This window comes from Odocoileus virginianus, chromosome 33 (assembly GCF_023699985.2).
Source record: "Odocoileus virginianus isolate 20LAN1187 ecotype Illinois chromosome 33, Ovbor_1.2, whole genome shotgun sequence".
NCBI classification, from domain to species: Eukaryota; Metazoa; Chordata; class Mammalia; order Artiodactyla; family Cervidae; genus Odocoileus; species Odocoileus virginianus.
The window spans coordinates 9,567,359-9,582,012 of NC_069706.1; the positions used below are offsets into that span (position 1 = coordinate 9,567,359).

Genomic DNA, 14,654 nt, shown 5'->3' on the forward strand with positions numbered 1-14,654 from the left:
GGCAGGAGTCTCCTCAGCTTTAAGCCCAGGCACTGTGAGAAAGTCATGGGGAGTGGCAGGCGCCGTGACAAGGGGCTCACCGCATCCCAGTTCTCTCGCTTAAGGCCTGTTGCTTCAGGACACAGGCCAGCAGCAGATTTGTGGTGTGGGAAGCCCAGTATCTGCTGGCTCCAGAAAAGGCCCCTGGCCAAGCCAGCAGGGCTGATCAGGCTCTGGGAGGAGGCGACCCTTGCCCCAAATTTATTTATTTGGGCTTCCCAGGTGGCTTAGCAGTAAAGAATCCACCTGCAGTGCAAGAGACGTGGGAGACATGAATTCGATCACTGGGTCAGGTAGATTCCCTGGAGAAGGGCGTAACGACCCACTCCAGTGTTCTTGCCTGGAGGATCCCATGGACAGAGGAGCCTGGAGGGCTACAGTCCACGGGTCACAAAGAGTCAGACAGGACTGAGCGGCTGAGCACATTTATTTGTTTATGGTGCACGGGCTACTCCCTGGTTGCTGTGAACAGGCTTCTCATTGCAGTCGCTTCTTTTGTTGCAGAGCACGGGCTCTAGGCAAGCAGGCTTCAGTAATTGCAGTGCATGGGCTCAGGAGTTACAGTTCATGGGCCCTGGAACACAAGCTCAATAGCTGTGGCGCACAAGCTTAACTGCTTCTCAGCATGTGGGATCCTCCCAGACCCGGGATCGAACCCATGTCCCCTGCATTGGCAGGCGGATTCTTAGCCACTGGACCACCAGGGAAGTCCCTTACCCGAATCTTAAAGAGCAAGTGAAACTCAGCCCAAGGAGAAGCAGGCAGAGCACTTCTGGCAGAGCACGGCAGTCAGCAGAGGCCTGGAGGCCACAGCTTGAGGACCGGCATGGCAGGTGGTGGGAGACCAGGCTCAGGGAAGTGGAGGGGCGCCAGTGCCACCTGCACGGTTTACAGGCAGAGGCTTGGCTGGGGAAAGCAGTGGGCGGCTAGCGTTGGCCTCTCCCTGCCCCAGGGCAGTGAGTCCCTCTGGGAAGGGGCTCCTGGATCCTCTCGCCTGGACCAGCAGGCCCAGAAAGGACAAGCGCTGTCGAGAAAAGATAACAGCACTTTGCAGAGGCAGAGTTTACATTCAGCATTCCTGCGTTATCTCTTTCCAGAGTCGACAGAGCTTTGCTGAGGCTTATTGCATGCTCCCCTGATGCTCCTTCCTTTTCTCCCTAATTTACTTTTTCGCGTCTTTGTAGAAAATAAAGCATCTCCCCTCCCCCGACATACCCCCAGGCACCCGCTTAGTCTGTGTCCTTCCATATCTCGTCTAAGCACTTACATACCTGCCTTTTCCCCCATAAAAGTACAGTGTTGCTTTGTGTGGAATTTTGCCCTCCCCCGATGGTGTTTCTTTCTCCATCTTGCCCATTCACCCAGCATCATGTCGTGGCAGTCTGGAGGGATTGCACAGAGGTCAACCCCATTCTTGTACAAACTGCAAAATAGTCCTTAGTGAACCTGCATGTTCACTTAGCCCTCCTGAGGGTCGTTTGCAGTTTTTTGCTCTTGCAAGCCACAAGGCCCTGAACTCTGGCACATGTGTGTGAGAAACGCTTTGCACACTTCTCATGGACACCACCCAGTCCCCTGCCAACCTGCGTATGCACGTCTGCCCTCTAAGCGACTGCATTCGATCATATCTGCTTTGCTGGGCCCTCCCAGTGCCTGGTATCATCCAGCCTTTTCTGGTTTTGCCCATTCAGTGGGTATACAAGTGTCATCTCACTGTCTGCACCTTCTTTTCCTTTGTTCGTCCAGTATTTGCTGGGCACCTAACGCGTGCCCAGGCCCCATGCTGGTGCAGGGGTGCAGCAATCGAGAACAGCATGGCGCCTTGGCCCTCTTTACAGAGTGAAAGAAAGTGATGGTGTTGATCCCTCAGTCTTGTCCGACTCTCTGTGACCCCGTGGACTGTAGCCCACCAGGCTCCTCTGTCCATGGGATTTTCCAGGCAAGAATACTGGGATGGGTTGCCATTCTCTCCTCCAGGGGATCTTCCTGACTCAGGGACCAAACCCGGGCCTCCCGCATTTCAGGCAGAGTCTTTACTGCTTGAACCAAGGCCCAGAGAGGTGAAGAGGCAGTCCTAGGGTCACCCAGTGAGGGAACAAAGGAGGCAAATCTACAGAGCTTGAGGTAGTCTTTCCTCCTGAATCGTATCTCTAATAGACATCTCAGTACTACAGAGGCTCTGTACCTTCTTCCCTGGCTGTTCCCCCTCCACCCCCAGGACTGTTGGGTCCTCTTGGGGGGGCTCCCCAGGCAGCTGAGCGAGCAACCCCACCACAGGGCAGGGCTGTTTCTGTTCCCCAAACCTCACTGCATCCCAACGTCCCAACACGGGAAGAATGTGCCAGGCCCTCAGTGGCTGAAGTTAGCATCAACCTCCCTCTGTTTCCTGAATTTGGGTTTCCAGCCGGCCTACCCCCAAACTACTGCCGCCGCCGCCCCAAACCAAGCAAGCGAAAGAATGAACCTGTGGTTTGATTTCGCTCCTCTTGTCACTGTGTGTCTGACTGCAGGAGGGCCGCTGTGCGCCTGCAAGCGCTTGCTTGTGTTTCATTGTGTGGGAGGGGAGGCGTGTGAGAACCTGCGTGTGTGTGTGGAGGCGGGGATGTATACTTGGGAGTCCGCACATGAACCTCGGGCTCTGCGTCTGAGTGGGTTTGAATGGCAGTTTCTTTGTATATGTGACTGGGTGTCTGTGTTACTGAGGCACTTACTTTCTGAGTGTTTTTTCAGGGAAATGCGGGGTCAGAATGGGTCCGTAAAGCATACTTGTGACCCAGTCTGTCTGCTTCCCAGTTCACTTCCTCTATTACAGAGTTGACGTTCTCTGCAGTAGAGCTCCTGCCTTCCATGATTGTATCAGACAAGGACACTGTCCAGGAAATAGGGAAGTCCTCTGGTGAGTGGGTCTTAAAGTCCCTGACCTTATCCTCTGACCCTCTGTCTCCACCTCCTCCCTTAAAACTTGCCCTCTAGAAGCGCTTCCCAACCTCTTCTGCACAGAGGTGTTTGAGTGACTATCATGGCTTTATGTGGCTGTACTTTTTTTTAAATTTTATTTTTGTTTGTGCTGGGTCTTCATTGATACCCAAGGTATTTCTCTAGCTGTGGCGAGTGGGGGCTACTCTGTAGTTGTGCGCAGGCTTCTCACTGCACTGGCTTCTCTTGTTGCAGAGCGTGGGCTCCAGGGCCTGCAGACTTCAGTAGTTGTGGCTCATGGGCTTAGCTGCGCCATGACAGGTGGAATCTTCCCAGACCAAGGATCAAACCCATGTCCCCTGCCTTGGCAAACAGGTTCTCAACCACTGGACCACCAGGGAAGTTCCAGACTTAGGTTTTTAAACAAGGAACCAGGAGTTTTGGGGCAAAGCAGGAATCTGATCTCAGAACATCCCTCCAAGAGGAACGTGTCTGTTGCCATGCTTGGTCCAGGCTCCGCTCCCTCCCTCCTGGCCACACGCTGCCCGCTGCGCTTCCTCTAGTCACTCCTGCCCCTGCCAGTCAGTCTCCACACAGCAGAGAGGCTCGACCCTGGTGCTTGCCTGATTGAGACCTCCCATGACTTATCGCACCAAACGAAGTGTCGAGGCTCCCCACGGCCTGCAAACCCTGCGTGGCCCGGCCCCCGCCTGGCGCCCCCACCCCTTGGCGGCCCCCCGCACACCTGTGCCAGCCATTCCAGTCTTTGGCGTGCCTCAGACTCCTTCCTTCCTCCCTCCAGCCTTTGCACATGCTGTTCCCTCGGCCTGCAACGCACTCTCCTCAGGTCTCCATTTCCCTGAACTCCATCCCCACCCCCAGCCCCACCAGGGTTGTTCTGTGTGACACCCGGACTGGCTGCCTTGATTCTGCTTATGGTGACCAGCAAACATTTCATATTTGGCTAGGCCCGGCCTTAGTTGCGGCCTGCAGGATCTTTCCTTGCAGCATGTGGGCTCCTCAGCGTGGGGGCTCTGTAGTTGTGGCACATGGGCTCTCTAGTTGTGGCCTGTGGGGATCAGTTCCTTGATCAGGGATTGAACCCACGTCCCCTGCGTTATTAAAAGGTGGATTCTTAACCACCGAACCATCAGGGAAGTCCCGTGACTGGCAAATCTTGTGCTTATACGTTTGTGTTCTTTCTGTGGATGTGGTCTTGTGTTTCAGCCCAGTCCCTGAAAGCACTTGGTCCGTTATGTATTGAAACAAATGAGGCTCAGAGAGGTTGATCACCAACCCAAGAGCACACAGCAGGCAAACAAAATGAGCCAGGACTCAAACTCAGGATGCTCTGGACTGCAAAGCACATGTTCCTAACCCCCTTCCTGCCTGTCTCCTGCCATGGTCCTGGCCTGCCTACTGTACATGTGGATGACACGAACAGTGTGTGGGCTCCAGGGTGTCCCATGTGTGAGTGTGCATATGCACATGGGAGCATATAAGACAAAGGAGGGCTGTGCCCAAGCAGAGCATTGCCCATCTATGCCAAGGGCTTCTTGATGTGTTTACTTCCCATTCGTTTCTGTTCCACGTGAGGACACTGTTCCTTACACTTCTATAAGATCCCATCCTAAGGCATGTCCCTCCTCCCTATCCAACCTCCTCCCTGCTTTGTGCTTCCAACCAGGCCCCCAAAACACAACACGTTTAATGAAACGACTCAAGGATAAGTCATCCAGTGTACAAGCTTTAATCAATGTTGCATAGAACTCACTGTAGTAACATGTTCCTGCAAAGTTTACTTCTTCCTTCTAGCGTTCCACTTGTGATGTCTTTTATCTGGGTGAAACCAACACAGGAACAAGCCATGGGGTGTCATCTCAGTTGTACTTTCGTCCTAAGGGATAGCAATGGGAAAGGGAGCCTTTAATAACTGAGTGCTTCCTAAGATCACTTAACCCTCTGCTTTGGGTTTTTGGATGCTCATGTGTAATCAGATGTGGGGCATGGCTAGAACTGACATAGTCATCAGGGTCCTTTTGACTTGGGAATCCATCCATTTGTCATACACCCATGAATTCAATGCAGTCCAACATTCATTTCATTCTTTAAACCATGTCCAGGCTACACATCAGTCCACCAATCCCACCGTCTTTCTTTCATTCATTGGTCCAGTTAGTCCATTCAGCCAGTTCGCCATCCAGTCTGTTCATCTACCCATTTATCCATCCACTAACCTGATCCTCCACCCACCTAGACCACCATTATTTAACCAATTCATATCCTCTCAATATTCATGCCTCCAGATATCCTATTGTGTTCAACTCAGCCATCTGCCCAGCCAGCCAATTCATTCACCCTCCCAGTGCATCAGCCCAATCTAGAAATCTAATCACATCCCTTCTGATTCTCAGTCACTTAATGGATTCATTCCTTCCCCTCATCCTTCCACTCACCCATCATTCAAGCAACCATCTAATCCTTCTATCCGCCCCCTATCTAACAGACCTCCTAATTACTCATCTACCCAGCCTTATTCACCTATCCATGCTCCCACCTATCTAATCTGCCGTTTTTCCATCCTTCCAATCTTCTCATCCAATTAAAGAGCTATTCCATCAACGCATCAGATATACACAACTGCCACAGTTCCCTCTCCCTCTTCTCCCTTGCCTGTTGGGTCCTCTGTGCTCTGACTTGGCGGAGGCAGCCTTCACCTCACCACCTCTACAGCCCCGCTGGGCTGCGCCCCCCTTCTCTGGGGGAGTCCTGTGAAAGGCCACCGGCCTGAAAGGTACCTGAGCTCTGCTTCTTTCTTTTGTACACCTGCTTGCTCCTCTTGACCTGCTTCCTCTTGATCACCTTTCCCTCCAAGTTCTTCCTGTTCTTGAAGTGGCTGCAGGAGTGGGTGACCGGCCGCAAGGGACACTGGTGGGAGTGCATGGTGTATCTGTGGCGCCTCAGAGGAGGGCTGGGGCCTGGGCTCTGGCCCTGGTGGCCAGCGGGGCTGCGGTGGCTCCTCCGGCGCTGGCTGGAGCTCTGGCTGCGGCTGCGGCAGCTCCGGCTGTGGCTGCGGCTCTGGCAGTGGTGGCTGCGGCTGCACTGGTTGCAGGCGTGGCTTTGGGGCCGAGAGTTGCTATGGGGCTGGGTGTGGGTGTTGGGAAGTCTCTGTGTCTTGTTGTCCATGGAGGGTGGGGGCGGCCTTGCTTAGAGGGGCAGGGGCCGCCTCCGCCTCCTCTTCTGGCAGACCCAGCTTCACAGAGGCCCTGGCAGCCCCTGGTTATATAGTTGGGCCTGATTGTGATGGCACCAGCTACAGGGGGGTGTGTAACAGATGTGACCTGACGGGGAACAAAGCCCTCTGCCCTCATCCTAACCTGCAGGGTGGGGCAGCTTTCAAAGGGTGTCTCTGTGGGTTGAGAGCAGGGCCCCTCAGGTCAGGTGGAGCTGGGCTCACACTGCATATCTGGGGCTGCTTTTCTTTCTGATCTCTTCCCACTGGGCATCCACCTCTCTACGTCCTAGTTTCCCTGCTTTTGTAGAATGGGGCATCGGGACGCCTACCCCATCCTCGGGGCCAGCCCGCAGTGAGAACTCAATAAATGTGTCCTAGCATACCCAGTCTTGTTCTGGCTCCACACAGGCAGTCTGGAATCCAGGCACACAGCCCTGACCCCAGTAGAGTGGGGATGGGCGGGCGGTCAGTAAGGCAGACGACCACCACCCAGGTGGCGTGCACACGTTGAGCCATGGGATGACTTATCATGTGGAGGGTGAGAGTGACCAAAGGTGTGGATATGGGGCAGAAACCAACACACTACTGTAAAGCAGTTATCCTTCAGTTAAAAATAAACTAATTAATAAATGAATAAAACTAAAAAAAAGAAAGTAACCAAAGGGACCCACAGTGGTCCTGGGGCCTGCCTGACAAGCCTGCCTCCCCATCAGGATTTAAAGCTGGGAAATCCAGAGTCGGGTTCAAAACCCACTCTGTTCTGATATCCTGTCTTGGATCAGTTGTTTTGAGGCCTGGTTTCCCTGTTGGACAAAGGGCTGTCATCCCTTCCTTCCTGGCATTCTTCTGAGCCTGAGAAGCCTGTCAAACCACAGGAGGCCCTTGAAAGCCATTCTCCTGCCTCCGGCCTGCCACCTTCGCTCCCCTCCCCTCCCTGCTGGCTCAGCCCCATTGTGAACGCCTGCTCTGACCACCCAGCCCCTGGGCAAGAAAGCCCACCCCATGCGTGCACACACGGCCTGGTCAGAGCTGCTTAGTCCCTTTCCCTCCACAGCCACCCACGCCTGGTCTCAGCTCTGGGCCCTCCACCCTCCCCAGAGCTCAGCCTCGGGAGACTCCCTCCATCTCCACCTCCCCTCCCCCTAGCAGAGCCCCCAGCCCACGTCTGTTGCTCATGCACAGCTTTGCTATCATTTGCTTTTGTTGTGGTTTATTTCTTCATAAATGTGTTAGCGCACATGGTGGAAATCACCCTCCTTGAGGGAACACTTCTGATACGGCTGGCCTCCAGGCTCCACCCCTTCTGGGCGGCTTTGTCCCCCGAGTCTTAGTGACCTTCGGACTGGGCTGAACAGAGTCCCCCGAAAGATGTGTCCACGTACCAACCCCCGGAAGCTGTCAGTGTCACTGTATTTGGGAAAGCCTCTTTGCAGATGTAATTAAGGATATTCAGAGCATCCTGGATTATCCAAGTGCACCCTAAATCCAAAGGCAAATGTCTTTATAAGAGAGAGAAGAGACGGCTCAGGGAGAAGGGGCCACGGGAAGGCAGAGGCCCAGATGCGAGTCAGGCAGCCGTTAGCCGTGCGGACCCCGTAGGCTGGACAAGGAGAGGAGGCTCCCCTGGGGCCTCCGGGGTCTGTGGCCCAGAGAACCCCTTGATTTCAGACTTCTGGCCTCTGGAAGGCGAAAGGACATATTTTAAGCGGCCAGGTTTTTGATCGCTTGTTACAGCAGCCCTGAGGCGCTACTATTACAGTTTACAAAGGGGGAGCAGGCTCAGAGAGGCTGAATGACCAGCCCAGAGCCCCAGAGCTAGTCAGTGGCAGAGCCAGGATTCGGATTCAGGCTTGGCCGCCTCCAGTCCAGCCTCGTGGTCACTGAGGCCTCCACAGGGGCTCAGGGGGCGCGAGCGGCCCTGTTCTAACGCCGCTGCCTTGCGTGGGCTCAGGACTGACGGGATCACGCTGTGAGGACTCTGCCTGGGTGTCCCGCCCCTCTCCTCCCCCTCCCCCCACTCTTCCCTGCTGACTGCCCACTCCCCCACCCGGGCCTGTTGGGACAGAGTGAAGTGAAAGTCGCTCAGTCGTGTCCGACTCTTTGCAACCCCATGGTCTATACAGTTCATGGGACTCTCCAGGCCAGAATGCTGGAGTGGGTAGCCTTTCCCTTCTCCAGGGGATCTTCCCAACCCAGGGATCGAACCCAGGTCTCCCGCATTGCTGGTGGATTCTTTACCAGTTGAGCTATCAAGGTGGCACATAGACTGTTGTTTATTAATCTCGGGGCCCACAGTGACTGGCACACAGCAGGGACGTCACGAATGTTTGCTGGGCAGGTGATTGGGTGGGCAGACCTGTGGGCCGTGGACAGAGGGACGGAGCTGCTGAGTGCTAAGGGGACAGTGTTGCTTGGCTGGGGCGGGGATGGGCAGTCAGACAGCAGGGCCGCCCCCACGAGCCTCCCCTGCCCTGCCCTGTCTCCAGGCCTCAGTGACGGTGGCCTCCACCCTCCGAGGAGCCCAGGACCTCCCCTTGCCTCTCACACCGTCCCTGGAGATACCACCTCCCCACCCCTCCCGGCAGCCCCAATCACAGTCCTTCTCAGTGGCCCACCAGAGTGGTGCTCGGGGGCTGTGGAGAGCGGAGGGTGGAGATCATGTTTGTTATTTCTATTGGAAAGAAAAGGGTTAAAGGAGTCGTGGTCAGGAGGGGTAACAGGCGCATTCCGGTGCTTCTAAGGAAGGCCAGCCTGAGGGACCCAGGTCTGGGTCTGTGTCCTTTCTGGCTTCCTCTGGGCTTCCTTTGCCCGCTGCCCTAGTGAGGGCATCGGCTCTGTCCCACAGCGGGACCCCTCGAGCGAGGCAGAAGCGAGCCTCTCGCAGGGGTTCCGACGGTCCCTTTGAGCGTGAGGTTGGCAGCAGAACCAGTGGCTGAGAAGGACTCAAACCCCTCTAGCTGCTCTGTCCCCCAAAACCAGGGTCCATGAGTCAGGTGGGACCCCCGTGGCTCCAGCTGCAGTGCCCGTCTTGGGTGAAACACTCGCTGTGTGCCAGGCCCAGTCCCTCCCCAGCATCTCAGTCACCTCTCCCGACCCACTGACCTGCGGGGTCGCTAGTGTCAACGGACAGACGGGGACTTGCTCAGTGTCACGCAGCGAGTGTAGGAAAGCTGGCGGCAGATCTGCTGAGCTCCCGAGTCCGTGCTCTTGGGACTCTCCAGGGTCTTCCCCGGCGGCCCAACTGTTCCGACTGTGCTTCCACTGCAGCGGGCAGGGAGGAGGGGTTCGACCCCTGGTCAGGGAACTAAGATCTCATGTGCCTCGTGACGCAACCACCGCTCCCCTCCCCCCCAAAAAAACACTGTCCTCAGTTAGAAAAGCAGTGGGGGTGTGCTGAGGGAGATGACGCTGTCCCGCCGGGTGCTCAGACTCGGAGAGGAGTCCTCCCTGGAGGTGGGACCCGCTAAGGTGACTTTCTCACCCAGGCTGCCACGCGCTCCACCCCCCGCAGCAGGGGACGGCGGCTGAGCAGTCTCGGGGAGTGGACCGTGCGAGGACTTCTGGCTGGGGTTCAGACCTAGGGGTCACTGCTCTTCAACCTCCCTACACACACACACCCAGCCACCCACACCCACAGACACAGACACAGGGGCCGGGGGTGGTGGCGGGGGCAAGGACAGACAGGAGGAGGGGGATTCCTTGGAGACTCTTTATTGACTCTTTTCTGAAAGCTCTCCTCCTCTCGGGAACGGCGGCAGGCTCCTCTTCCCCCGCCGCGTCGCAGGTCAGGAGCACGTCTGCTTGGGCTCGGGGCCCTGCTGGGCCCCCGAGTCGGTGTCTTCGGCCCCTTCCTCCTGCTGCCCAGCCTCCATCAGCAGCAGCTGGCCCTGCACTGGGAGCTCCTCCTCTTCTCCCGCCTCCTCCTCGCCCCCCTCCTCCTCGCCCTCCGACGACAAGGAGAAGTTATCCTGGCTCACGCAGGCCACGAGCTTCTTCATGGAGTATTCGTGGCCCCGGCCGTGGCCCATGCCAATCTTGGCACAGCGAGAACCCATCACCCGCCTCAGCTGCCTCTCTGGACTGGGAGGAAAGGCCACTGGCGGGGTACAGAGGGGCCGCTGAGGGTGGTAGGCAGGGCGCTGACATCACAAAGGGCCCCCCGCCCCGGAGCCTCCCGCCCCCGGTGACCTGAGTCTGAGCCGACACCCCACTCAATCCAGGCCGCCAGCTGCCCATCCGAGGCCCCGCCGGCCACAGGGCAAGGCTGAGGCGAGACAGCAGGCACACAGCCTCACCCTGCGGTGTTGCCGCCTCCAGGGCCTTGTGTGCCCTGGCAGGGGTCCCCCCACCCCATTTGAGCTGGGGTGAGAGTTGAGGATAGAATTTCCACAAGCAGGAGAGCACACAGATTCCTCCTCACACCCCAGGAGTGCCCAGCCCAAGAGAGCTGGTGACAGTATGGGACGACAGGCAGCCTAGAGGGAGCCTTCCTGGGGGCCTAGAAGTGTCTGGTGTCTTGACCCGGGTGGTGCCTTCACAGACATAGCTAAATCGTATGTTTTTTACGATTAAAAAAACTAAAGAAAACCCTACTCTTTCCTGTTCTCCAAAGTCACCCTTTAAGGGCAGCGGCACATAAGCCCTTGGGGTCACCAATCTCTCTGGCTACACATGTCCATCCAGCCCAGTTTCAGCCAGGAAGGGGATTGTCTCCCTGGTCATTTCTGAGCACTGGGAATCCATTCTCCGACATGATCCATAATTTAGATCTTGTCCCAAACCCTCAGTGGCTGTGGTCAGCTGAATAAGGACCCTCCCAGGATTGTGAGATTATCCTGGGTTATCTGGGTGGGCCCCGAATGCAGCCGTAAGTGTCCCTGTTAGAGGGAGGCAGAAAGATTTCACACAGGGAGCGGAGACTGGAGATGTGACCACAGCAGAGGAACTCCAAAGGTTATAAGAAGCCATCAGAAGCTCATAGGAGGAAGGAACGGACTCTGTCCTGGATGAGGGTCCCATCTCAGAATTCTGGTGGCCCGTGCCTCCTCACCCAGTTCTGCCCTTTGCCTTTCGTTCCCCCTTCCCAATGCCAGCCTTGTTCTTGCTGGAGCACGATAGACCTGCTTCCCATCTTGTCTCAGTTCCCACTTGCCCCCGCTGCCCAGCACTCTTTCAGGTTCTTCAGGGGCCTGGGAAGTTGACCGGAAATGGGAAGGTCTAGGTGGAGTTGCATGGCCCTGGGCGTCCTGATGGCTCCGGGTGACTGGGCGCCCCCAGGCTCACAGGGGAACACACCAGCACGCAGCCCCCTGCCCCGGCCGCTCCCCCCTCCCCTGACCCCGCGGGGAATAGAAGCTGTGTGTTTGCGCCTTCGTGCAAAAGAGACCCTGACAGGCTGGCAAGTTTCTTATCTCAAGATTTATTTGGCAGATGACTTTTGCTCATTTTAACTCAAGATCTCGTGGGCTCCAAGGGGGATTTGCTATGGTCTTGTGAGGTGCTTCCTGGCAGGTGACTCTTCCTGGTAGGCCCAGGGAAGCTTAGAGCTGCCTTCCGCATCTCCTCCTCCTTCTCTTCATCCTTCGGCAGCCTTTTGGAAAAAGTTCTAGTTACAGGGCCATCTAGGGAATCTGGGGTCAGGGGGCTGCTGGGGTGGGGTGGGGGCACAGGATGAGGGGGCTGTCAGACAGGTGGGGCCCCAGCACCACGGGAGCCGCCCGCTGCCCACCTGAGCCCTGGCCTGGAAGCCTGGGGGGTGCCGGGGATGGGAGCGCAGGGGGGGCCCGCCGAACCTCTACGGCGCCTCCTGTGCCTGCAGGCCCGTCTCCGGCGCCTCCTGCAGGGGCGCCGCCGCGTGTGGCTCCTGTGTCTGTAGTGGTAGCGGCCTCTTTGAGTCCTCCCGTAGACCGGAATGTCCTCCGGCCTCAGCTCCTGCGTCTCTTCCGGGCGCTCCGTCTCGCCCTGCTGCCCGGAGCCCTGCTGCCCGGTTGGACTTTCAGTCGGACTCTTCACGCGGCATCGGACCATCGTGCTGAAGGGGGTCACGGGTGGGCAACTGGGGCTGAGGCAGCAGCTGGCCTTGGAGGGACAGGAGGAGGAGGCTGAGGCCTGCCCCCTGCTCTTGCTGTTAATAGTGTTGGTCGGGTCTGTCCACAGCCCTTTGGGGGGACTTGTATATAAAGGGGACCCCCCCACTGTGACTTGGCGGCCCCACCCCACCATTGTCCCCACCTGGGCCCCTTCTGCGAAAGCAGCACAGGGTGTGTGCAGCCAGCTCCTCGCCCTATAAAACGTGTCCCCCATGCCTCGAAACCAGGGCACAACATCTCTGAAGAGCAGTGCCAGCCTCCTTGTCTGGATCCAAGCCCTCACCCTGCCCCTCCCCCAGCTCATGTGGTTGTTCCTGCTTCCTTGCTGCCTCTTTAGCCAGTGCTGTGGCCTCTTGGGGGCTGGGACGGGGCCTCATCTGTCCACAGGGTTATCTTGTGCTCACTCTGTGCCAGGAATTCCACAAATTCCATACATTCACTCCTTAAATGAGGCAGGAAGAGGTTAAGTGACTTACTTGCTCATGGTGCCTGCAGATAAGGAGCCAAGGCCAGGCTTCAGAGTCCATTTGTCCTCAGCCCTCCACCCACTCCCCAGCCTGGGGCACAAGCCTCCCTCCCCAAAAATGTGCGCATCTTCACTCCACCCCAGGCCTCCTGCTGAGCCTCTCCCAGTGCTTGGATGACCCATGAAAATCCAGAATCAGAACCATAGCAGCCGTGGGCAGGACGTGGTAGGCAGACGAATGCCCTCACGCCCTCGACCCTGAGTGTGAGCAGACACACAGAAGGGACTTTCTTAAGAGTGACTTAAGGAGATGGAAAGGTCATCCTAGATTATCTGGGTGGGCCCAGTGTGGGTTCCACAAAACCACATGGAACCTTATAAGGTGGAAGAGGGAGGCGGGAGGGTCACAGGAAGAGATCTGACAGTGCTAAGCCACGGGCTTTGAAGACGGAGGCAGGGGCCCTGAGTCAAGGAATGCAGTTGCTGGCAAGGAGCTAGGAAAGACAAGGTTATTATGCTTCTGAAAACCTTCAGAACCTGCTCGGACCTTGAGTGTTAGCCCCATAAGGCCCATGTTAAGACAATAAATTTGTGTTGTAAGCTTTGAAGTTTGTGGTGATTTATAACAGCGATAGGAAACTTTTGAGGCCTCCTATCCTCCTTAGTGCTCTCAGATTCCCCCAGGGCACTTGTTCAAAATATGAATGCCCAGGCCTTACCCCGAGACCCTGCTAAGTCAGCATCTCCACCACTGGCGCTTGATCTACTTGTAAAAGCCTACCCAGGGGGGTCCATGTTCAGCCTTCCCACCAGCATCTTTCTGACTGGCTATGAAACCAATCGAGTGGTTGGGTCATGGAAGTGAGTTCATCTTCAGTGACAGTGGCCTCACCTGCCAAGACAGGGCCATCAACACTGCCTTGCAGGTTGGGTGTGAGGCTTGGAAGTGACGAATGCCCAGTACCTGTGCTCCATGGTGCTCATAAATGGATGTCAGGCCACGATGTTTCTGTGGCCCTGTCACTAGGCAACTGGGTCGGAGAGTTCTGATCACTGATAAAACGCCCTGTGCCAAATTGCTGTGCCATGAGATGGTCGTGGCCCGAGTTCTCATGTTAATAATCTGACAATTCTGAGCCCAGGAGACAGCAGTGTTTTCGTGAATCACCTTCACATCTCAGAGAATCATACGGTTGAGTGGAGCAAGTTACTTTTGTTTCTTCCACCTGGGATGAGGATATTGTTCCTGATTAAATATAGCTTAGCCTAACCACTGGACAAGTTACTCACTGTACCCAGAGACATCAACTTTTTAAACCTCAACATCGGGCACCTTAGGGATTGATGGGATGTATCCATGGCTGGTGAATTGAGCTTGAACTGGGAAATGGTTCTTGGTTCTCGGGGAGGTGGATAGCAAGCCCTAGTGGAAGCATTTGTCTATTTCTGTGGCCCATCTCAAGCTGCCAGTAGAAAGCCACTGAGCCCAGAACTCGGGGAGGGATGTGTTCATAAGCCAGCACAGCTCCCGCCCCCACTGGAAAGGGGTCTATAAAGGACTGGGGGCTGGGAGGCAGGTTTGGGTTGTGACTCGGGAGTAGTCGAGTTTGGAACAAGATCCTGCGTGAATCATCCTTTGTGTATGTGTCCCCTCTTTCCAGTGTCCCCAACTCCCTCCTTGCCCCCCCTCCCCGAGTCCCTCAAAGCAAAGAGTCAAAGAGTGGAATGATGTCTTTCAACATTTATTGACAGGTGGCATTGTTCGTTAGCAGGCTCCTGTTCATGTCATTGGAACGGTGGCATGTTCAAGATGTGGCAAGAGGGTCTTGAAGGCTGGTTATCTTTCAGGCAGGAGTGCGGTGGTCTTGCTACTGTGCGGTTATTTTGTACACCTTAGGACGGTGTAGCG

The 14,654-nt window shown here is 56.1% G+C and overlaps 3 protein-coding genes across 6 annotated transcripts; all 3 read right to left on the bottom strand.

Moving 5' to 3' along the window:
• Positions 1-4,682: 4,682 nt before the first annotated feature.
• Positions 4,683-6,229, bottom strand: TNP2 (transition protein 2). Its single transcript, XM_020880585.2, has 2 exons — positions 5,754-6,229; positions 4,683-4,852 (listed from the first exon to the last, which is right to left on the bottom strand). Exons 1-2 carry the CDS (start codon positions 6,139-6,141, stop codon positions 4,836-4,838), a joined length of 405 nt encoding a protein of 134 aa, XP_020736244.1. The 5' UTR covers positions 6,142-6,229; the 3' UTR covers positions 4,683-4,835.
• A 3,656-nt stretch (positions 6,230-9,885) lies between these two features.
• On the bottom strand, positions 9,886-10,337 carry PRM3 (protamine 3). The gene has a single exon (XM_020880588.2). The coding sequence runs from the start codon at positions 10,243-10,245 to the stop codon at positions 9,976-9,978; it is 270 nt and encodes an 89-aa protein (XP_020736247.1). The 5' UTR covers positions 10,246-10,337; the 3' UTR covers positions 9,886-9,975.
• A 1,253-nt stretch (positions 10,338-11,590) lies between these two features.
• On the bottom strand, positions 11,591-13,999 carry LOC110129286 (protamine-2). 4 transcript variants are annotated; one of them, XM_020880581.2, is made up of 3 exons: positions 13,710-13,999; positions 11,919-12,268; positions 11,591-11,780 (listed from the first exon to the last, which is right to left on the bottom strand). In XM_020880581.2, exons 1-3 carry the CDS (start codon positions 13,857-13,859, stop codon positions 11,642-11,644), a joined length of 639 nt encoding a protein of 212 aa, XP_020736240.2. In that variant the 5' UTR covers positions 13,860-13,999; the 3' UTR covers positions 11,591-11,641. The 4 variants fall into 4 exon arrangements, with proteins under 4 accessions (XP_020736240.2, XP_020736238.2, XP_020736239.2 ...); XM_020880579.2 differs by having other exon boundaries at positions 13,638-13,975; XM_020880580.2 differs by having other exon boundaries at positions 11,983-12,268; positions 13,638-13,956.
• Between the last annotated feature and the right edge of the window lie 655 nt (positions 14,000-14,654).

What these genes read in the sequence shown, in the direction of transcription:
- TNP2 (XM_020880585.2), bottom strand. Translation starts at nt 6,141, where the DNA reads ATGGACAACAAGACACAGAGACTTCCCAACACCCACACCCAGCCCCAT.
- PRM3 (XM_020880588.2), bottom strand. Translation starts at nt 10,245, where the DNA reads ATGGGTTCTCGCTGTGCCAAGATTGGCATGGGCCACGGCCGGGGCCAC.
- LOC110129286 (XM_020880579.2), bottom strand. Translation starts at nt 13,859, where the DNA reads ATGAGAACTCGGGCCACGACCATCTCATGGCACAGCAATTTGGCACAG. An exon ending in TGATGGCCCTGTCTTGGCAG is followed by an intron (nt 12,269 to 13,637) that starts GTGAGGCCACTG and finishes TGTCCCTCCAAG; the next exon opens with GCCAGCTGCTGCCTCAGCCC. An exon ending in GCTTCCAGGCCAGGGCTCAG is followed by an intron (nt 11,781 to 11,918) that starts GTGGGCAGCGGG and finishes TTTTTCCAAAAG; the next exon opens with GCTGCCGAAGGATGAAGAGA.